We start from the raw sequence: 22,588 nt of genomic DNA on the forward strand, positions 1-22,588 counted from the left end.
TGATGTCATATCCCGACACCCAGCACTGCTGTGACAACTTTCACAAAAGAAAAACATACATTTATTTGTGATGTTCATATCTTCTTAAGGTCTTAAATATCACCCACATATTAATAAGTTTGGAATAATGAAAATGTAACATGTACGTTGCTTTTGTTCTGTCGAACAGGAGAGCACGATTAATGAAAATCGTCACGTCATGTTGTTAATATATATCATGTTCATTATATTGGATTGACCAAGGTAATAAGCCTTGTCTCAACATACCTTCTTCGCACCCAAGTGAGATTGCTGTAAGTGGTGATCATATTGATCACATGACCTAGAAAGGATGTTATTGGTCATCTGCACCATGAACTGGAGCATAGTGGTGAGCACAGGCTCCCTGGGGTGCCTCTTATCAATAGGCAGGGAGAGCTCATTTAACGTTTGGAGGACTGTGTGAAGGAAAACAATCTCCATAGTATGCAGTGCCCAGTGCTGTGCACCTTTAAGAAACAGATCACCGAGATATGATGTCATAACCCGGTGCTCAGCAAAGAAGACGGTGGCTGGGGCCAAGATCATTATGTTACTGCTGAAAGGAAAGTGCTCTCATTGAAATTAGCGGGAGCGCTTTCTGCTCATGCATGCACAGGGTCTCATTACACCCCTGGAACTGTCATGCTAGCAAGTGCTAGAGCTGGCTAGTGTTAGTATCCCCTGCACATTGATGAGTAGGATATACGTTTTGGGCCTTTTCTCTCTAGAATTGTCTTTCTCAATTATAGAATTAAACCCCTTGCCTGCAGTATAATGTGTACTCTACCTTCACTAGGTGCATGTCCAATCTACATGTAAATGCCACTACATTTATTAGATACATTTACTTGAGAGGTGGGGGATTTTAAGAGAATTACCGGTATATTTTTTTTTTACTTTTTTTTTATGTTTACCTGTATATCATGTGATTGGATGCACAATTTACCTGAAACTAGGTATCTATGAAAAGCTTGGCCTTAAAAAAATTCCTTGATGTTAATGTGTAAGCTGTGTGTGTAGGATTTCCACTTAAATGTAACCATTTACATGTATGTAAACTCATAAAACAGCACTCAAAGGACCAAAGGCTGCACCCAGCTATTATATGTATTAACCCCTTTCAGTACCTTAAATACTGTAGTTTTTGCCATTTTTACCATATGTTGGTTTAATCAGAATTCAACACAGAAAACATAATTATTAAAAAAATAAAAACTTTTGTAAAATAGAAAAAAAAAGTTTTGGAATTTCTCTTAGGATTTCTTCTACGCAGTAGTGGCACCCACTGCTGAACAATGACTCAATTTACGTTTGGCAAAATCCCCTGATTACCACATCCATCCCTTACATATCACCCTGTAGTATATTATTTTAAATACCCCTGAATTATTGGGTTTCTGGGTAGTGAATCATTTTTTTAAAATAGTTTTTTACTTGCAGTGCTAGGGCAAGAGGAGAAATTTGTTTCTCACTTTCTTTATGCTGATCTCCCTTACACTGTGATCAACGTGGCTCCATAGGGTTGCATAGTTGATTAGTTGTGCAAGCAACCAGCAGGGGGAGTGATCAAAGATCCCAGCAGGATCTGGACAGACCTTTTTTTCCTTCCTTCAAATTCCTTCCAGCAAGTGTCAGCAGTAACACCTACAGGAAGGCAATACCTGATCACACAACCAGGCATTCAGGTTAGAATGGTGTGTGAGAGCTTGCACCAAATCAGTACACTCAATATGTTGTTGGGGGGGAGTCCAGGCTGTCATTAGACATCTCAAGTGCAGAGGCAGACTGATGTCTCTGCCACTGCTAAAAGGACACCTTGTCTCGCCTTTTAAGGATGAACCAGTTAAATATACATATGTTAAAGAGGCCTGGGACCTAGGTGGTCAGTGGCAAGTGCCTGGAGCAACATGTTTAATGTTCTCGCAGGTTATGAATTTTTTGGTATATTTGTGTACACTTTATATACTACTTTCAAAAAAGTTACATGTCTAATACTTATTCTTCATGTTTCTAATACTCACACATTATTTGTATTCACTTATTTACCCTTCTAATATTTTTGTTTCACAGGTCCAATGCCATTTCTGTGGTGAAGATTTTGAGGGTTCTCAGGGTATTACGTCCTCTCAGAGCCATAAATCGAGCAAAAGGTTTGAAGGTAATGGGAGGAAACTTTCTATTCCATCTTGCATTTTACCTCACAATCTGAGACATTCGCAGCCTTAGCAATTTTTTTAATTTTTTTCTTTTTCTTGTTTTTTTTTTATCCAGCACGTGGTTCAGTGTGTTTTTGTGGCCATAAAAACCATTGGAAATATTGTCCTGGTCACCACACTCCTTCAGTTTATGTTCTCCTGTATTGGAGTTCAGCTCTTTAAGGTAAATATATTGGTTTAGGCATCAAGCAAAAGAAACTCCAATGAATAAAATGTTAAATACTGCATATGTATGACTGATATTCTACCGCTTGAAAATATTAAATTATGCAAAAACAACAATTGTTTTAAAACAGATGACATAATGCATTTGAAAACTTGTTTTAATTTGATACTTTAAAGGATCACTGTAGCCCTGTTTCCTGGTAAATGCATATTACAGTCCATTATGGATGGACTCCAGTGTATTTTACTGCAAATCGATGGAAGCATTTTCTATTTAGGTTATTTGGCATTTGAGAGTTCGGCAGAATACCTCTGAATCATGCTCAGTAAAACTCCCATTCTAGTCAATGGGAGCTGAGCTCCCACTCAAATCAAGGGAGTGGCTGCAGCCAATTACATGTAAGCTATCTGAACACTGAGAGTGGCCGAAGCTTTGGCGAATTCAAATACAGGTGCTAGTGAGTATGTGCAAGAAGTGTACATATGAATGCTTGGTGATTTCAGTAGAGACCAAAAGAGGTGGGAGACTAATATGCTCCAACTTGGATGCAGTAAAGTGAAACGAAGACTCTTATAAACAAGCAAATCTCCTATTATTATGTCCTAAGAATTGTATGGTACATGACAACTGGGATGTAATAGTATAGGACTTTTACCCACAAGTACATTGGAGTCTCCCTGTCACAAAAAAACAAAAACTGTCTGAGCTTCTCACCCTAATAAATTTGGCAACAAATATATAAACATAATATAAATGCTAAATATAAACCTCTCTAAATGATAAATATAAACCTCTCATTTATATTATGTTTATGTATTTGTTGCCAACTTTATTAGGGTGAGAAGCGCAGACAGTTTTTGTTTTTTGTATACATTGTACAGCCAACACACTGTATTTGCAGCATGCTCTCACTGTTTGGTAGGCCTCATGTTATACATTTGTATTATTTGAGCCTGAGACTAGCTTAGTGCATCGACATGTTTTCCTTTCCCGGAGTCTCCCTGTCAGCAAGAGCCAAAATTGCTGGCTCCATAATATTATTATTATTATTTATTGTTTTATATAGCACCATCATATTCCGCAGCATTGTACAATGGGTAACTAAGGTCAGACATAACAAGTAGTATATATCAAATAACAAATCAAAAAACAAGAGGTAAGGAGGGCCCTGCTCAATAAAGCTTACAATGCTGACAGAAGTATAAGTGTAATAGTGTAATGGTGCAAGTGCAGGCTGGACTTAAGTGCCCAAATATCTGTTCAGGCATGTGCTCAGCTGCTGAGGAGATCAAAGGGAAAAGATGGGTCATCAATTTTTTAAATAGTAAAAAAATGCACCCCAGTGGTGTCACCATGATATCGTAAGGGGTAACTGGTGACAAGAGAAGATCTGTGATATCTATAAAGACCCTGAAAGGATCTACGTTCAAAATGTTTAGAAAGTAAAAAATAAAAATGAAAAAAGGTAAAAAATGTAAACATAGGCGTCAAAACATCTTGTATCCTCCCACTAAAAATATAAAGTTAAAAAAACCCTTCCCTACCAACTTTACCAAAAGTTCAAAAGCAACAAAAAAGAATGTATTATGTAAGGGAGTATTTTATAATGTTAACATCTTTATACAATTAAAAAAGCTGTACATGTGGGATGATATTCTACATGATTGATGTTGCTTGTTTTTTCATCAGTAAGATTTATATTAGAAAAATGTAATTTGCAAATATTTAACATATTACTCATACTAAATGAAGGAATATACATATAAAAGTAGTATAAACGTAAAATAAAGCAATACCTATCCTTAAAAAATGAATTATAATAACACAAATATAATTTGTGTGGCTATACTAAACCTAAAAAGGGGTATGATGACAGAACAAACATATAGCAGCATGGCTAAAAAAAAAGAGGTGTTACATAAACACCTATTTTTATTTATATTCCGATATAAGTGTTTGTGTCTTACCCGGTTTAATGTTTTATTTCAGGGAAAATTCTACAGCTGCACTGATACCACCAAGATGACACATAATGAGTGCAAGTATGTTCCGTTTGTTGTTGTCCCCATCACATTTAATTCTCCTTGACTGATTCACTAAACTGTGATAGATGTGTTTCAGCCTTACCCTTCAATTCAGTCTATGCTTCTGGCGTTCTTATTGACACGCTGCTGAGCCCCGACTTTACTTTGGCTCAACCCTCTTCCATGCTCTCATATTTCTCTTTCTCTTCTAGTGGTTATTTTATTGTAGCAAGGGACGGAGATCCCACACAGCTTCAACTTCAAAAAAGAGAGTGGCTTCACAGTGAATTCCATTTTGATAATGTCCTCTCTGGCATGATGTCTCTTTTCACCATTTCAACCTTTGAGGGATGGCCACAGTACGTAAAGCATTTCAGATATTATATATTTTTGTGTGTGGGGAATTGGTAATGTTACAGATTCATCATAACATAGTTATTGTGTTAATGTTGTCTACAATTGCTGATACTGACCAGACCTTCACCTGCTTTGCTTCTGAGATTGGATAAGATTGGGTGCTTTCATGTTAGAATGGCCCTAGGTCAAGCTCATCTGATCTCAGAAACAAAGCAGGTTAAGGCTAAACCCTGGTTGGTACTAGTATGGGCAACCAACTGGAATCACCGGGTGCCATACAGGAGCCCATGGTCATTCTAACCTGAAAGCACTAGATCTCATCCAATTTTAATCACCAGCTTCCATAGGCAATCTGCAATTTGTGTTTTTTTCAGTTAGTTTAATTTGTTTAACATATATTTGGTTTAAACATAAGGGACTATTTCATAATTTTGCTGTGTTCAGGTCCTGTTGCTTCTCTCCCCACCCTCATAAATTTTGCCTTAGGGGTAAATTACTGGGAAAGGACAAGAAACATACATATTCTAAGAAAAAGTAAAAATGGCTCTTTGCATGGTATAAGCACATCTTAATAAGCACAACTGTAATAATTAAATAAATAGCTTATGTAAACACTTCAGGATGAACCAGGGGTGGAGGAAAGGAGGGTAGATAATGAGAAGAAAAAGGGGGCAAGATCATGGGGAGAATGGCTTACTGTACATGTGAGCCAGTATGTTTGTTTGTATGGGCAAGCGCCAATGTGTTTCTATGTGTGTATGGGAATGTGTTTATACAGGCAGTATATATGTGTATGTATGGGCAGGTATGTGTAAGGACAGTGTATGTATGTAGATTGGCAAGTATGAAAAAGGGCAGTGTGTGTGTGTATGGGCAGGCATGTGTAAGGGCACGCAATATTCAGTTGATCTCTGTTTCCGTGTGGGTCTCATTAGATCTATATACACAATGTAAGGTTTGCATGTGTTACACAGTTGATCTCTATGTTTCCATGTGGTTCTCATTTAATCTACACACACAATGCAGAGTTTGTATGTGATATTCATTTGATCTATACACACACAATGCATGGTTTGCAACTTGCAAGTGATATTCAGTTGATCTGTATATTTCCATGTGGTTCTCATGGCAGTCCTACTTTATGACATGCCAAAGATATTTGCATATTTTGACCTATAAATGTTTTTGCACTGTTGCAATACAGCTTAGAACACATTTTTGAACATTAAAGGGTTATTAGGACTGCTATAAAAATAATTATTTTGCACATTAACCTCTAAAGAATAATTTTCATTGTTTTGCAGACTGCTTAGCAAATCATTTTTGGTCCCAACCCATTGTATGATGTCATGGGCCACAGTGATATAAAGAACTGGGTTTTCATATGCACCTTTTTTATGATTAATGTGTTCAATGAATATACTTTATAAATACATTGTTTGTCCCTATTCTAAGTAAAAAAAAAATACAGTAGAGGCCAGGATACATTTTTAAACTCTGTGCTTTAGAAAAAATAATACAAGGCTTGGGATCAAGTTTGTCACCCATAATTTGATCTCCTCTCAATTTTTCACAGTGTTTTGATTCTTGTGATATCTCACTGGCCAATTTATTCGGTATTTAGGCATGTAGATGTGGTCAAGACAACTTTCTGCAGTTCAAACCGAGCATCAGAATGGGGAAGGGGATTTAAGTGACTTTGAACGCGACATGGTTGTTGGTGCCATTAATATATCCAAATCTATGTTTCAACAGGTTGCTTTACAGAGCTATAGACTCACACTCGGTGGATATGGGGCCCATCTACAATTATCGCATTGAGATTGCAGTCTTCTTTATAGTGTACATTATCCTTATTGCATTCTTCATGATGAACATCTTTGTTGGCTTTGTCATCGTAACCTTCCAGGAGCAGGGTGAACAGGAGTATAAAAACTGTGAGTTAGACAAGAACCAGGTATGTTGCATAATCTTTTATGAGCAGTTTTATTATTTATTGATTTTTAGCAGTAGAGCCAAAATCATTGCATTGTGAAATATTCCTTATCATACCTGACAACTTTTCAAAGTTTTACATTACTTATTAGGGTCTCGCCGTAGCTACATTGTGACGAGGCTTCAATATAGCAACCATTAAGGGCACGGGCGTCCGCAGGATATTTTCCAGGGGGGGGGGCAAAATATCCTTCCCCTGCTTCTGCTCCAGTGGGCCTCTTTGTGGCAAGTGCCCTTTCTTGTCGGTCCAGTCACCCATGCTTAAGGGGCATTGTTGTTATTATAGCATTTATAATAAACAGATTTGCTTCTTAAAACATTCTATAGCTTGGGCTTTTTGATTTGTATTCAGGGTTTTGTTTTGGATATTTAGTTATTCAGAGAAGCAGATATTTTTATCTCTGTATGGTTCAGTTGAGGTTTTCTAAATTAGTGGGGAGTTAAGGTAGCTGGCTCCATGGTATACACATAAAGTGGGATTCCAATACATGGATATTGCTTATTTTAATATGTAATCACCCTTATGTAGGTTTATTTAATGGTGACAATTATAAAATATAGGGCTTGGGAATAGTTAAAGACCTTTCGACATTTTGAATGAAACCACTGTTACTTATATATGTGACCATCAGTAAAAAGTATTATTACCCGTAAATGATGTAAGAAATTGATTTTGCTTTTAACATCACTTTGCCATCTGCTTTTCTCACTTTTTCATTCCAGAGGCAATGTGTGCAGTATGCTCTAAAGGCCCGTCCCTTACGACGGTACATCCCAAAGAATCCATATCAGTATAAGGTCTGGTACCTTGTTACCTCCTCGTACTTCGAATACCTAATGTTTGCCCTTATCATGTTGAACACAATCAGCCTTGGAATGCAGGTAGGAGCCAAAGTTCTACAAAATGCGCATGGCACTAGGATATCATTACATAAGACAGTTCACATAGCATATTGCATGCATTGCAGAGGATTTCATTTATAATGGTATGTTAAATGCCTTATCAGTCAGTTACTAGAAACATAGAACTTGCAGACAGATAAGAAGTGTTCAGCCTAACTAGTTTGTCAATTTTTTCTTATGTAGAGACCTTAATCAGTCCTTGTTCTTGTCTTAGATTCAGGATTACTTTATGCCTATGCGATGCATATTTAAATTCCCTCATTGTATTGGCCTCTGCCACTTGTGATGGGAGTCATTTATCTACCACCCTCTCTGTAAAGTAAAGTGCCTGGCCAAAGGTGTGCTGCTGTTGAAAATAATGTTCACAAATATTCTGTAGTACGTGGCTGCATAGTTTTTTTCTATAGTATATTATTAGCATGTTGCACACTCATTTACAAAGCATGAAGGGAAAATGTGGGAAAATGGCAATACAGGTATAACATTTTTTTCAAAGACTTTATTATTTGCATTAGATAAGTAGAGCAACATTTTTACAACATCCGGTTTGCTGATTTCTATAGCCCTTGTCAGTTTTCTTCACAATCTTCAAAACACAACCTATTACAAGCCTTGACACTTTTTATAATTTATTTTTCAGCACTATGGGCAAACACCTGAGTTTAGCCACATCTCAGATATCCTAAATGTGGCCTTTACTGGCATCTTCACTGTAGAAATGGTCCTTAAGTTGGCAGCTTTCAAAGCCAAGGTAGGTTACGATGCTCAATATAAAATGGAAAATCCATGTGTATGAAACTACGGACCTGGATATCACCTGAACACATCATCAAAGCTTTGTCTACTAGTCCACATCAGAATGTATAAGCTAGGGGGAATGCCATTAAAATCTTTAACAGGACAGTTCAGTGTCTCTGGCATCTTAAATACTTTGTGGGTGAAAGCGTTTGTATGTCCAAGCATGAACGTGTAAGCGTTTGTGTGCTGTCATAGATGTAAGATGTAAGTGTGTACATGTAAGTGTGTATGAGCATGTATGTGTAAGTGGTGTGAGATGTTAGCATGAGTGTGTAAGTGTTTGTTAGCATGGATGTGTATGTGTCATGTTTGTGTATGTGCATTAGTGTGTATATGTAAATGGTGTGAGAGGGTGCTTGTGTGTTAGGAGTATGTGCAGGCCCGGACTGGGACAAACAATAGGCCCGGGCATTTAAGACTGAGCAGCCCATTTTTATTTATTTATTGTTAAAGCCCACCCTTCATGTACCATCTTTGCATTTCCCCAAATCACTTAAACATTCATGATAGACACAAACACTTACTCACTCATTCACACAAATCATTAACATTTTAATTTAAGCTCTGTGCTGCCACGCACCCCTTAGGCCGGCCCTGGTGGGGACTGCCCAGCCCCCTAGAGTGGCGGACCCGGTCGCAGTTGCTGCGGGCTTAAGGGGCAGGTGCCCCTTATGCCCTGCGTTAATGCGGCCGCATAGGCCCAGTCAGTCCGGTCCTGACTGAGCCTATTTTAAGGTAGGGGCCTGGAGCTGCAGCTCCATCAGACCCTACGTCAATCCGGCCCTGGGCCGCCCGGCCCACCGGGAAAATGCCCGGTGTGCCCCGATGGCCAGTCCGGGCCTTAGTATGTGTAAGCCTGTGTATGTGTGTTAGCATGTGCAAATTAATGCAAGTGTAGTTACATATGTGTGCCAGACTATATGTTGGAGGGAGGGCAAAGAAAGCACAGACCAGGTGTTTGGGGCAATGATGGCACCGACCAGCTGTTTGAGGACACAGATAGCACATATAACCTGTTTAGGGGCACTGACAAACTGGGATTAGGATGGCATGGGGGATAAAATGGCACTGATAAACTGCTTGAGGGCAAAGATGGCACTTTGAACATGTTACTTGGTGAAGTTGGGGTTTCTAATTACGCCCCTGGCCATGCTGCAAAATCTTCTTTGATTCTCCGTGTTTTGAAATCTCTAACCACTGATTGACAGCTTAAGTACTTCCTTTGAACTCAATGGAAGTATGTCCTGTCACTGATTGACAGCTTAAGCAGCCAATCGGGAGGAAGTCTACACAAATGTGCATTAAGCTCTAAGCCAGGGGCGTCCAACCTGCGGCCCTCCAGCTGCTGCAGGTCTACATCTCCCATAATGCTCTTTCAGCTAAGGGGCTGGCTGAGGAGGATGGGAGATGTAGTCCTGTAGCAGCTGGAGGGCCACAGGTTGGACGCCCCTGCTCTAAGCAGACCCCTGCAGACAGTGTTCAGCAGAGCCAGTGCAGGATCTGAACGAAGGTGTGTACCTCACTTGTTGATGCACTTGGCTGAATGCATTTCATGCAGGGCATTTAGCTAGAGGTGGGGAAAAGGCCTTGCCACTTCTTTTGTTTCATGCCACCTAATTTCCTATACTTCCCTCGTTATAAATGCCACTTTTAACATTCTTAGCATTTTCAACTACAGTATCCTACATGTTAATTGGGAAAATGTCCATTGGAGAGTAAAGTGCCGCCTCTAGTCTGTATGAGTGGATGCCCATGGCGAAAAGCTACATCTGGCCCATGAGCCTAAAATGTGAAAATAATTCTGTAATCTGAACCTCCTTATTAGGTACAGTTTTTTACTATGTAAATTATGTTTCGCTAATCTAAATAGTGTTGTTATTTTTTTTTGTTTATAGGGCTACTTTGGAGATCCCTGGAATGTCTTTGATTTCCTGATCGTAATTGGCAGTATAATAGATGTCATCCTAAGTGAGATTGATGTAAGCTACAGTGCTCATAAAATTTCTTTCCAAATACTACTGCAAACTGTATAAGCATGTCTAACACATTTAGTCTTATTCTTTAATAGGTCTATTGTTGACAGGATAAAAGGTCATCACAAACTAACGTTTTCAATGGGTAAAATAAACGGTAAACTAATAGATTGGCACGCCAACTGTAAGTTAAAACAGTACTATTACCTCCTGCAGTGCCTTACCGCCGAGGACCTAGGACATAAAAGTAACGCCGCTGTGATCTTCCAGCTACACGGCTAATGCTGGCCCAGCTTCAGGCCATCCAGTGTTTTTCCGAGCATGACATTTGCAAAAATTGAGCTGCATAAGTATTTTGTCCAAAACATATTTCTTTTTCGTGCTTCACCCAGAAGCAGGAGCCTTGCATTCACTCTTGCTTTTGTCTCCATCACTCCAGTGAAAATTATAGTTTTTATAAAAAAGCACACATAGCACTTTTTTTTTTTACTTTTTATTTGTTTATGTATTTATTTATGCATTTCCACTACTGATATTTGATCTTTAAGCATTATTTTTTTAGTTTTAAGGATTTTTTTTTCTTTTAAAAATGTAATTAATTATTTTATTCATTGGGGTTAAAGTTAGGGTTATTTAGCAAGAAATGTTATGGTTAGGGTTACTATGTGGAAATTGTAGGGTTTCTGTAGCTTGTAAGGCGAGTGGGTAGATTAGGAGATATTAGTCTTGTTGCTGGGTGAGTAAATAAGTAAGTTTTGTTTGTCTACTCATAGTAAGTGGGGGATTTTATGTAATTAATTGAATTTGATGTATGAAGATAATTTGGTTAGTTAGTTAGGAATAGTCTTTTTTGTCCAGAGCTTAAAAAACAATAAAAGTAGGTTAGTTTAGTAAGTCAAGCACTGTGGGTTTTTTGAGAAGTGGGAGATTTTTTTATTATTATGATTATTTAGTGGGTGGGTGAACATAGGCGGCAAGTGCTTGTCCAAGGAAGATCATCAGAATAACAGTCTTTGTTAATTATTCCCAAATCAAATTTGCTTACATTTTAAATCATCTCCCACAAAGTGTGTGCATAAATCTCTGATAAAAATCCCAAGCTTCAAATCAATTTAGACTCCATAATGTCCCATATAAGCATTGCAGTCCTATGTCTGTGGGGCATTTCTAAACGGAGGATGTTACCGAATGCAAATTGTAAGATTTATTTTGTATGTACACATATACAGTCAAAAAGTTGATGAAATTACAGTTTTATTTCCAAAAATGCAAATTTTGTTACCCACAACTTTGGAAGATGCCTATATGCTACTAGAAAAATACACTAGGTTGTCCAGTTTTCACAAATATATAGTTTCCTTGGGTTAAATTAAAATGTGAAACTGCCACACTGCCTCAAATGAGACATACACACAGTAAATTGAATAGTAAAAATTTGAAAAGTTTGAAAAGCAAAATTGTGAATTAAAGTTTGAATTTAGATTGCGTAATGTCCCATAACCATGCCAATCCTATGCATGTGAAACATTTATAAAGTTGGGCGATGTTGCTGAATGCAAATTTTAAGGTTTTTGTTTCCAAAAATATATAGTTTTCTTGAGTTAAGTTAAAATACGGGAACAACATGCCACCTCAAATGAGATAAGGGCCTAATAGATGGAATTTCCAAATCTTAACATCTTAAAACTATGACATATCTATGTATGTGGGGCTTGGCTATATCTAGGAAATGACGTTGAATGCAAATTAAGATATTGTTCTATATTTAAATATATTCTATTGAAGCCATCCACTGCAATACTGACAGAATATAGAAATGAGAATGGTTTCAAACATAACTCTGGTTTTCCTGAAAAAAAAACCCACAATATATGGTGTGTGTGAGAAAGTGGAAAATTAAATTAAGACATGCAAAAATGCTGAAAACCCTTGTGTCCTCAAGAGTACAATAGTGTAAACTGTAACTGTGTCCTTAAAGGGTTAGGACTAAGGTTGTATGTTTTGTTTTTATGTGTGTGTTCCAATGCCAGGTACCGACAGTTCCTACCTTGGATCAACTTTGCCTCTCTTATGCCCGGTTTCTTCTTCCCTCCAGCAGTTGCATGTTCACCTCTTCCTCTTGTGGTTATGTTTTTTCTCTACTGACCAGCAGCTATTGTTTCAGCCAGCTTGCTATATTTTTTTTGTTTCTTTTTCTAATGTACTTTCTTTATTTCTTCCCTTACAAGCTCTTCTCTTCCTACCTTTGTCTACATACCTCAGTGGGTTAAGCTTTGCTGTGTTTTTCTATTCACAGACTGTCCTTGCTCCCAGCGGTGGGCTGTTCTGTCTCAGTGGTGGTTGCAAGCCCAGCGTTGTAAATATCAGCTGCATGCGCTTGCTGTGGGAACGGTCTATCAACACTTGTCTTTCTGTTGTGTGCATTGTGCCCTGACATCTCATTCGGGGCCAGTAGGCTAATATGGGGGCTCTTGCGATGAAAAGGGTTAACTATAGACCCCAAGTCTTAAGACCCTTTTCTTCTTTACCTTACTGTCTTTTTTTTGTCTGGTCTAGTTTCCCTGGTATTCATGTTTCTCGGTATTTTTTGTGATAGTTTCACGTCTACGTCTATGTCATCTTTCCTTCTTTGTTTCCTTTGTATTTGTTCTCTAGTACCTCCAGGTTTTGACGTCCTGTAACTGCGTTGACAACTTTCTATCTGTATTACTTAGTTTTTTCTCTTTTAATGTCTTTTCCTGGTTTGTTCATATTCCTGTTGTTCAACATATTTAACACAGCTGCCCATAGTAGTGTACTTCTTAGTCACACAGAATGGATACAACTTTGATCGCATCCATTGTCTAGTTGGGCAGTTTTTGACTGAATAAGAGACTGCAAGAATTCTGGTCTGGTTTCTGCAATTCTTAAACATTTTTTCTTTTTAAAATAATCAATAATTATTTTAATAAAATGTTTGATGTCAGTGTATCATCTAATGTAATTCAAATACAGTTTCTCGCATTGTTATATCACATTTTGGTTGTAGTTGCCTACTGCTCGCCCACTGCACAGATATCCTATTTTTTCCTGTCAGGATTCCTGGGTGCAATAATATAAAAATATGTCATCAATAATTTGAATGTCATTTTTTTAATCAATCCAGGTAGTGAGTTACATCTTAGTTTAAGTTAGTACACAACTTTTTAGATTGTATTAAATGTTTATTCCTGTTAAAGGCGTTTCTATCAAAGTTACTTTAATTGCATTTAATTTATTGTGCCCTTATCTGGGCACTTTAATAAATCAGAAATGAAGGTGAAAGTGTAATGACATCAGCCCAAACAGGTGTCAGGGACACTAGAATATAGTATAAATTAGGTCAGAGCAAAAAATAAATGAAAAGATGGACTGGACAAAGGGCATACCTGGAGACACCTTCTCAGGTCTCCAGGTCAGTTTCTTCTTTCTACATCAAAAGAAGCAACATGTGGCCATTTGGTCACTCAACTTCTCCCCACTCTACTACACTCCACGTATTACGCACGCACTTTCCTCTTCTCCCCACCCAGTTCCCTCTCACTAATGGCTCTCTTTGGCCAACCTTGCCACTGTACGAAGTTAGATGGGACTCAAAAGATGGAGAGTCCCACATAACCGACACTTAGAAGTTCCCTGGTATGACAGTGGGTGGTCAAACGAGTGGTTTGAAGATGCTGTTACACCAACTGAATTTTATCGCAGCATTAAAAACATGACTACTAGTATTGTTGAAAGGCCAAACATTTCCCAGAAATAATTCTGTAATCGTGTGGATTTCAGTTTTTTTTTGCCATGTATGACAAAAAAGACACAGATACAGTAGGTTGTTGCAATAAAAACTGAAAACGATTTTAAAACTTTCTGGGTTTTCATGTCATTTAACCTTTGTAGTAAATAATGAAAAAACAGATATGATAAGGTAATTTGTTTAGCATCATATGTTAATGCTTTGTGTAAAGCGAACAGCACTTAAAAAGTTTACAAAAGAAGATAGAGAGCAGAAAAGTAAAGTACAGTAAAGAATAACACATATTAAAGTAGCGTGTGAGTACTTTATTCTGCATTCTTCAACCACCTGAGATTGGCGCTTCATCTGCCCTCTTCCTTCATGGCCTGACCATTCTTGCAACTGATTAGCTCATTGAAGTCTCCAATCAGGGGAAGAAAACAACTCCAATTGAAATTGAGCCATCTACCTATCATGTGCATTAAAGCGGATCATTGTTGCACCTTTACATGACCGTCTTTGAGGAATTCTGGACTAGACCAGGGGGCAATTTTCCCACTGCCCCCTGGGCCAACCATCATCTGTCAGAGAAACAGGAGAGATTGAGTAAGAAAGAGTTGGCATGGGTGGAGGATGAAGCAGATACTATAGTAAATCATCAGTAGTGTATTCAAGAAAATTTGTTTTAACATTATTATTGTAAATTTGCTTCTGGCTTGCCCAGCTTTTTTGGATATTCAGTCTTGAGAAATGCTAGATGTAATACCGAAATATACATTTTCTACCAGGTCATGCATCTTCAATGTCTTCTGAGCTTTCTCAATGCCATACGATTCTTTAGTATATATTTCCTAATCCTGAATTTTGGCTTTATAGCCACCTTAGGATGTGTCTTTCCCAACACGCTTGGTTAATACTAATTAAAATTGTCTACGTAACAGAAGGGTGTAATCTGTATGCTACAAGGCAACTGTTGAGATGTAGCTGCCAAGTGGCAAAATGCATTAGTAAATTACATTTGGATTTTTTGTGGAGCACATATCCGTCATTTTCTCATTGTTGACAAGTAGGGACATTTTTATTTTACCTACATTCCATAGGCTATCATTTAATATGCAGACACTACTACAGCACACACAACCATAAATGGTTGGCAGGTCTATGGTAAATATTTAAACAAAATATAATATAGTTTAACCTTGTGTAGTTCTCACAAAACATTGTAGGGCCCTCAACAGTAGGGCCCTCAACAGAGAGAATTTTCTCTGAGTTTTTTTACCAGCTCACTCTTACTCACACTCTCTCTCAATGTCTCCCTACCTTCTCTGACAATTGCTTCCATGTTCTTGTCTCCTTTCTGCAGCTCGGCTTCTTGTTTTGCCCCTTCTCGTCTTTTGTATTCTGTTTTCTTTCTTGGTCCGCCTGTCGCTAATATCCACTCAATTAACCTGGCCTCCCGGAGGGCTTCCGCAACATGGCAGAGCCATAGCGCAGACCACCTGGACAACCTCACCCCCAATTTAATGAATGGGGAAGAGTCTTTCCCTTTGGTGCATGCTGTGTTTCTGCCCTTTTGTGAAAATACTCTAAGAGGCCAGAATAATGCAGAAAGATTTGCGGTGAAAGAGAAATACGGATCCATCTGCATTATTCTGGTCTCTTGGAGTATTTATGGAAAAGAGTGGTGTGCCCCACTGGGACAACCTCCACCCATTGCTCCAATTGGGAGAGTATGAGTAGGCTTCACCATTTTGCAGAATCTCTCCAGGAGGCCTGAATAACCCAGCAGATAGCTGGGAGAAGCGGATCAAGGAAGAAGACCGGAGAAAGCATACAAAGGGATAAGAGTCAAGACAAGGACTGAAGCAGCAGAAATGGAGATGGGGAGATGGAAGCAGTTGGTAAAGACATGGAGACATTGGGAGAGAGTGAATTAGAGTAAAAGCCCTCAAATTTTGTCCAATAGGGCAGGAAACCAAATTAATTGTCCATTCAAGACCAAAAATGATTCAGGAAAATGTTTTAATTTCATTTTTGGTCCATTTGTGCATGTGCACCAGTCTAGAATGTTTTAACTGAAAATTATTATCACTTTCAATCTGATGGAGGAACTGTGGGAAAGTTGCATCCTTATCCTGTGGACCATTTCACTGATTTATCTTATTTGCACCCCCGATTTATAAGTGTTTCTTAGTGTATTTAAGTAGCACTAGGTGTTAAACTGTAAACTGTAATATTCACGTTTTACTAGCAATCTAGCTCTGTGTTAATTTGTGTTGCTCCTGCCATATCTGATGAGCAATACTTTCTACCTTAATTTGATACAAAGTTTAAGCCTTTAATAATCTTCTTGGGACGAAGCTTAACAGTCTTCTACATTTGCATGATTTGGAAGTTGTCATTTAACCACTTTAATTTACTTAGGATTATATAATTAACAACTACAGTTATAAAAGATTAAAACATGAGTACATTGTACCTTCTCTTTTATTCAGTTTTGTGAAGCTCTCCAACAAGTCCTTCAAGCTTTACTTTGCAGTTATTTTGGCCTTAGTAGAGGTTCATCCATTTCAGTGTGTACAATAATAATAATAAAACACCTCATATCATTCCCTTTGCAATCTTAGTGGTGCCAGATATATTGGTGTTGCTAGTCATAGATGTTCTATTCAGTTCTCATCCTACTTTACTTTCCAGACTCCTGGTATACCTGCCACCCCAGGCGCCGAAGACTCTTCTCGGATCTCTATCACATTTTTTCGGCTGTTTCGGGTTATGCGTCTGGTCAAGTTACTTAGCCGTGGAGAGGGAGTTAGGACCCTCCTCTGGACCTTCATTAAATCCTTTCAGGTAGTACTCCATCAAACATATACCAGATATTCTCAAATATACTCTTTCCCCTTGTTTTTGACCCATATTTTGTTTTTCAGGCTCTTCCATATGTTGCACTCCTCATTGTAATGTTATTCTTTATCTACGCAGTAATTGGAATGCAGGTAGGTGTAAGGGAGAGGAGAAAGATAATATTGCGGTTTGTTTTACATGTGGCATGAATTTATGTGACGGGAAAGCTGACTCTGACTATATAACTTTTTTATATATACATTAGTATTGTTTTAGTAGATGTAAAAACAGTTTGGGCCTGTTGTCTGGTATTTTATGAAGCTGGCAACATTGTTTTGCAGTTGCATCGATAGTGTGAGTAATGGGATTTACATGAATATTTGTGCATTAATATGTTTCTAATACGTGACCAGATCTGCATATTTGTGAATGCTGTCTGCAGGTACATTTATAGATGTAACTGTTTTGGGGTTTAGCGCTCTACCTAATTTACTTGGGGATTTTCTACATAGAAATAGCTGTAGGAAAAAAAAAACTAATTGGTGCTGATGCAGACCACGCTTTATGGAAGCTGCATGTCATTTAGTGTCTGTTGTATTTTTTCAGGTGTTTGGGAAAATTGCAATGGTAGATGGAACCCAAATCAATCGGAACAACAATTTTCAGACGTTCCCTCAGGCTGTACTTTTATTGTTCAGGTAGCGTGTATATACAGCATCAAACTAAACTTTACAAGCTTTGGAATTTGTGTACTTGCATGTTCTGAACAGTATTAAGGAGTGATACATTGGACAGTGCCTTGTGTTTTTTTCAGTATGATAGTCGAAATATTAAAGGAACATATTTGAAATCTGCACAATGACATTCTGTATCATAGCGAGACAACCCTTAAGTCAAGAGCTGAAGGGTTGTAGCAGAACACATGGCAAAATAAGGTTATAGTAAAAATGCCACACTGAATGTCTGCAAAATGCCAACAATATACATTGTTAGGGGTTAGGCTAGTTACAGTGTTATGGGGTTTTCCTCCAACTCTTATTTAGTTCTGTGCAACTGGATAATGTGCAACCGCTAGAAATAATCAACACCTCATAACCTCAAAATAAATCAGTAACCAATGTCTACACTGTCGATACAACTTAAGTGTATAAAATATTTAATTAAATAAATCTTCCCTTATGAAAAATTACTGCAGTTTTTTCTGAAGTAATACTGCAGTTTTTTGGACATGAAAAAACTGCAATACTGCACTTTTACTGCAGTATTACTGCACATTTACTGCACTTTTTTTATATTGCAAACCTACAGTTGTACTTCAAAGTACTGTAGCTTTATTGCATTTGTACTTCCGTACAAAAATAACTGCAGTACAACTGCAGTATAGTGAAGTACAAATGCAGTAAAACTGCAGTAAATGTGTAGTAATACTGCAGTAAAAGTGCAGTATTGCAGTTTTTTCATGTCCAAAAAACTGCAGTATTACTTCAGAAAAACTTCAGTATTTTTTTTGTAAGGGTTATATTCACCTCCTAAAGAAGCCCTTGCCTACAGCCCCTTTTATGCAAGTAAATAGGTCATAGTAGGTTGATATATATGAGAAATTTGCCTTCCTGTAATACTGATTAAAATGTTGTTATCAGAAAGCAATACCTACACTGTCAATACAACCTCACAGTGCAGGCAAATCTACTTCCTCTTTGAGTGAACAATTAAGTGGGACCAATAATCCAGATGATTCACAATTGTTTCTTTTCCCCTTGCTGATCAGGTGTGCAACAGGAGAAGCTTGGCAGGAAATACTTCTAGCATGTTCATACGGAAAGCTGTGTGACCCAGAGTCTGAATATCTGCCTGGTGAGGAGTACACATGTGGGACCGGTTTTGCATATGTCTACTTCATCAGCTTCTACATGCTTTGCGCTTTCTTGGTAAGATTAAATACTCTGGCGCTTAAATTGTATTATATGTACACTTTCCAGGTATCTTCAATCCAAAATGAGCTCTAAAACTTGTGCATTGCTAAATGTATGCTGTTTCCCCACAGATCATTAACCTCTTTGTAGCTGTGATCATGGATAATTTTGACTACCTGACCCGTGATTGGTCCATTCTGGGGCCACATCATTTAGATGAATTTAAGAGGATCTGGGCTGAGTATGACCCTGAGGCAAAGTAAGTGGCAGTTTAAATCCTCTTGGACCTCTTATAGTTGAAGTCTAAATTGCAAATAGATAGCCACGAGGCGAATGCATCACAGTACATCCCTTTGCCTACATGTTAACTGCCATGAAACCATACAGGTTTTAGTGGCATAACAAAACGTTCTGGGGCTCCCTGCAAGACGGTGGAGGCCCTCAAGATGATCTCTTAAAGTGCTGCTTAATGGGCTGTCTGAAAAGAAGCTTGCGCAGGGGAAAACGGGCCACCCGATGCTACATGACCCTGCACACTTACGCTTAAATCAATTTGTGTTGCATGGTGCAAGCAGCCTGATAAGCTTCATGGGCTGGTTGCATGCAACACTTTAAAAATTGTTTTAAAATCAGCATATGCTAGTGCTACGCTTGTGTCTAGAATTTTATTGTAATGTAACATTTTGACAATTCTGTGTAATGTAATCGTAACCTGTTTTTTATTTCGATTTTTATATACATGTTCATCTCTCGTACATGTGCCTCCTGTCTGAAAAGATAAATAAAATATATATTTTTTTAAATTATTTTAAAAAGTATCATAGCATGATATCAGCTCCCTAAGGGTTGTAATAATACGTTTGTTATCCTTTGTTTTTTTTACAGGGGACGGATCAAACATTTAGACGTTGTCACTCTTCTACGACGAATTCAACCACCACTGGGTTTTGGGAAATTCTGCCCGCACAAAGTGGCTTGTAAAGTAAGGGAGAGACACTTGGATTGGGTTCGGATTTAGGTTGGGATGGAGGGTAACAGAAAGGCATGATCTGTTTTGGGAATACTGATTTTCCCATTTTCTTCTTTAATGCTTATCATTGATTTGCAGAGGTTGGTTAGTATGAACATGCCTCTAAACAGTGATGGCACAGTCACGTTTAACGCTACTTTATTTTCACTGGTGAGGACAGCTTTAAAGATCAAGACTGAAGGTAAGCAATATGTTTTTTGGCTTATGCAATCTTTTCCTTTTCCTCTCTGTCCTGTTGTGCTAATCATGGGCACTCTAATCACCCAGGAAACTTTGAACAGAGTAATGAAGAGCTGAGAATGATTATTAAGAAGATTTGGAAAAGAACCAGCATGAAGTTGCTGGATCAGGTGATTCCACCAATAGGAGGTAAGAATAACCATAAGGCAATGTCTTGTGGCAATGTATTATATGAGTAATCTTTTATTATTTCCACTTTTATTATGCCTCCTATAATGTTTTCATATTTTTCATTTAAATCTAACCAAGATGATGAGGTCACAGTTGGGAAGTTTTACGCCATCTTCCTGATTCAAGAGCATTTCCGCAAGTTTAAAAAGCGTCAAGAAGAATATTATGGATATAGACCCAAGAGAAGTAATGCAGAGATACAGGTGATTTAGTTTACCAGTTTACCACACTTGCCCCTACTTTTCTATCAACATGTCTGGGAGGAATAATTTGTATATTCCATAATCGGTTGCTAACCAGTGATTGGCTCACAATGCATATTTTCACCATTCAGGTGATTTTGGTTGGCAAACCCCATCTCAAATTCAGTCTACTACTAACAATGGTAACTCTTGACATGTCCCATTACAGGCAGGTCTGCGAACTGTGGAAGAGGAAGGAGAAGCTGATCTTCACCGTGCTATTTCTGGTGATCTGACAGCTGAAGAGGAACTTGAGAGAGCGATGGTTGAGGCGGCTATAGAGGAGGGTATATATAGGGTAAGGAGCAGCAGAAGTGCCTCATTTCATCATAAGCCTCTTGCAATATATTTATGGTTTTGGGAAACAAACAAGTTGGTGAGCTACTTTACTGTCAAATAAATATATGAAGGAACAGTGATAAAGCTTAGCTTTACACCATAATGATACACCAAAAAGAAATGTAATTACTTGACAGAAAGCATAAGACAGTATCAAGGCAACAGCAAAACAGCAGGATCTTAAATTACAAAAATGCAGAAAACTGATATACCTTTACATAATCAATACTTATGACAGAAAAAGCAACATTAATCTAAATGGAATATCTACCTCGACAATAATTGCTAAAGGAAATTAAGCTTTGGAAACCGAGTAAAATAACACATGGATGTTACAAAAAGTAAAGAGCAGTATCAGACAGTTTTATTCAAAGTTCTAACAGTTTCCTTTCTATGTGATGCTGCATTGCAGAGGACAGGTGGCCTGTTTGGTCAAGAGGACAGCTTTCACACAGAACCTGCAAGCCCTTTGCACACAACTGTCGCCAGTCAGCGCCCTCTTCGGTTCTCTGAAGCTGGGAGCGAGGATCTTGAGTCCCCTGTGTTTTTGCCAGAGCCTGTCTTCTTTGCTCCCCCTAGGAGGAATCGCAACACCAACAACAGTACAGTATCAGGGTGGGTGATTATTACTTTAGATGTGTTTTTGTGAAAGGGTGACAATAGGAGACAATTTATTTGGAGCTTAGTCTGAGTATTCTGCACTTTAACATATAAATCTTGTTGTTGTTTTTTTATTATTATTTATTACTTTTTAGGGTACAAGTAAACAGGTTCACTACACCAGATTCAGCCAGAGCACTGCAAAATGAAGAACACTGGGATGCTAATAGTGAGACCAGTCATGAGGTAATAAAGTAGGGTGTATTACAACGCTTGTATTGGAGTGATCTCTTTTGGAGCAATTGGAGCAGCGAAGAGCAATTTCCAGTTGTTTATTTTCCAAATATAACCATCATTCACCTGCTGGAGGGCTGGGGATAATTGATGTGGAACATAAAAGTGCTGTGATTTCATTATATGGGCATTTTCCAAACAAGTGGGTTGGGCTGTGAAGTGTTTGTATGTTTAAGATGTGAGTTAAAAAAAGCACTCAGAGTACATTCTTGTTCTCCTCAGGATATTACCCACCACTCCAACAGGATGGGCAACAGGAAAGAGATCTTATCCTTCATGCAATGACCCGGAAGAGATGGTTGTTCAGGCAACAAGGCTGAGATACAGCATCTATCATCTTTGATATAATTCACTGCTATGAATGTATTATTGACCATGCCAGCAGTGGAATTGTTATAAAGTATGTTAACATCACCTTGTTAAACTCAGAATAAATTATGTTTTACGTCTTTATTGATCCTCTTTAATTCTCCTGTGTACATTTTTTATACATGTGTATATAACCATCTTATCATTATGATCCACATTTGTCTTGTACACAAATTAGGTTTTTTTTGATCCAGGAATATTTTTTTTGAACCCACTGTTTATAATGTCATTTTTACTCAAACTATTCTCCCCCTTTTTAAGCTCCTTGTTTGTTTTGCATTTTGACCCTTTAGCTTCTTTTGCTTTTGTATGTACTCATTTGTATGTATTTTAGCCTCATCCTGT

General features: G+C 38.0%; 1 protein-coding gene across 2 annotated transcripts in view; it reads left to right on the forward strand.

Moving 5' to 3' along the window:
* The window catches only part of CACNA1S (calcium voltage-gated channel subunit alpha1 S), a 61,229-nt gene extending 38,893 nt beyond the window's left edge, over positions 1-22,336 (forward strand). Inside the window, exons 22-43 of one of the 2 annotated variants that reach the window (XM_053457797.1) lie at positions 2,092-2,179; positions 2,293-2,400; positions 4,393-4,445; positions 4,640-4,786; positions 6,540-6,741; positions 7,503-7,661; positions 8,323-8,433; positions 10,376-10,459; positions 12,750-12,809; positions 16,899-17,051; positions 17,132-17,197; positions 17,652-17,743; positions 18,814-18,973; positions 19,090-19,217; positions 19,844-19,940; positions 20,067-20,169; positions 20,256-20,357; positions 20,478-20,602; positions 20,811-20,939; positions 21,393-21,595; positions 21,736-21,826; positions 22,097-22,336. In XM_053457797.1, the coding sequence (XP_053313772.1) occupies positions 2,092-2,179; positions 2,293-2,400; positions 4,393-4,445; positions 4,640-4,786; positions 6,540-6,741; positions 7,503-7,661; positions 8,323-8,433; positions 10,376-10,459; positions 12,750-12,809; positions 16,899-17,051; positions 17,132-17,197; positions 17,652-17,743; positions 18,814-18,973; positions 19,090-19,217; positions 19,844-19,940; positions 20,067-20,169; positions 20,256-20,357; positions 20,478-20,602; positions 20,811-20,939; positions 21,393-21,595; positions 21,736-21,826; positions 22,097-22,159 (2,524 nt within the window). In that variant the 3' untranslated portion in view covers positions 22,160-22,336. The remainder of the gene's footprint in view (positions 1-2,091; positions 2,180-2,292; positions 2,401-4,392; positions 4,446-4,639; positions 4,787-6,539; positions 6,742-7,502; positions 7,662-8,322; positions 8,434-10,375; positions 10,460-12,749; positions 12,810-16,898; positions 17,052-17,131; positions 17,198-17,651; positions 17,744-18,813; positions 18,974-19,089; positions 19,218-19,843; positions 19,941-20,066; positions 20,170-20,255; positions 20,358-20,477; positions 20,603-20,810; positions 20,940-21,392; positions 21,596-21,735; positions 21,827-22,096) is intronic. The other variant, XM_053457798.1, reaches the window with a different exon arrangement.
* Positions 22,337-22,588: the final 252 nt, after the last annotated feature.

Source organism: Spea bombifrons, chromosome 2 (assembly GCF_027358695.1).
Source record: "Spea bombifrons isolate aSpeBom1 chromosome 2, aSpeBom1.2.pri, whole genome shotgun sequence".
NCBI lineage: Eukaryota > Metazoa > Chordata > Amphibia > Anura > Pelobatidae > Spea > Spea bombifrons.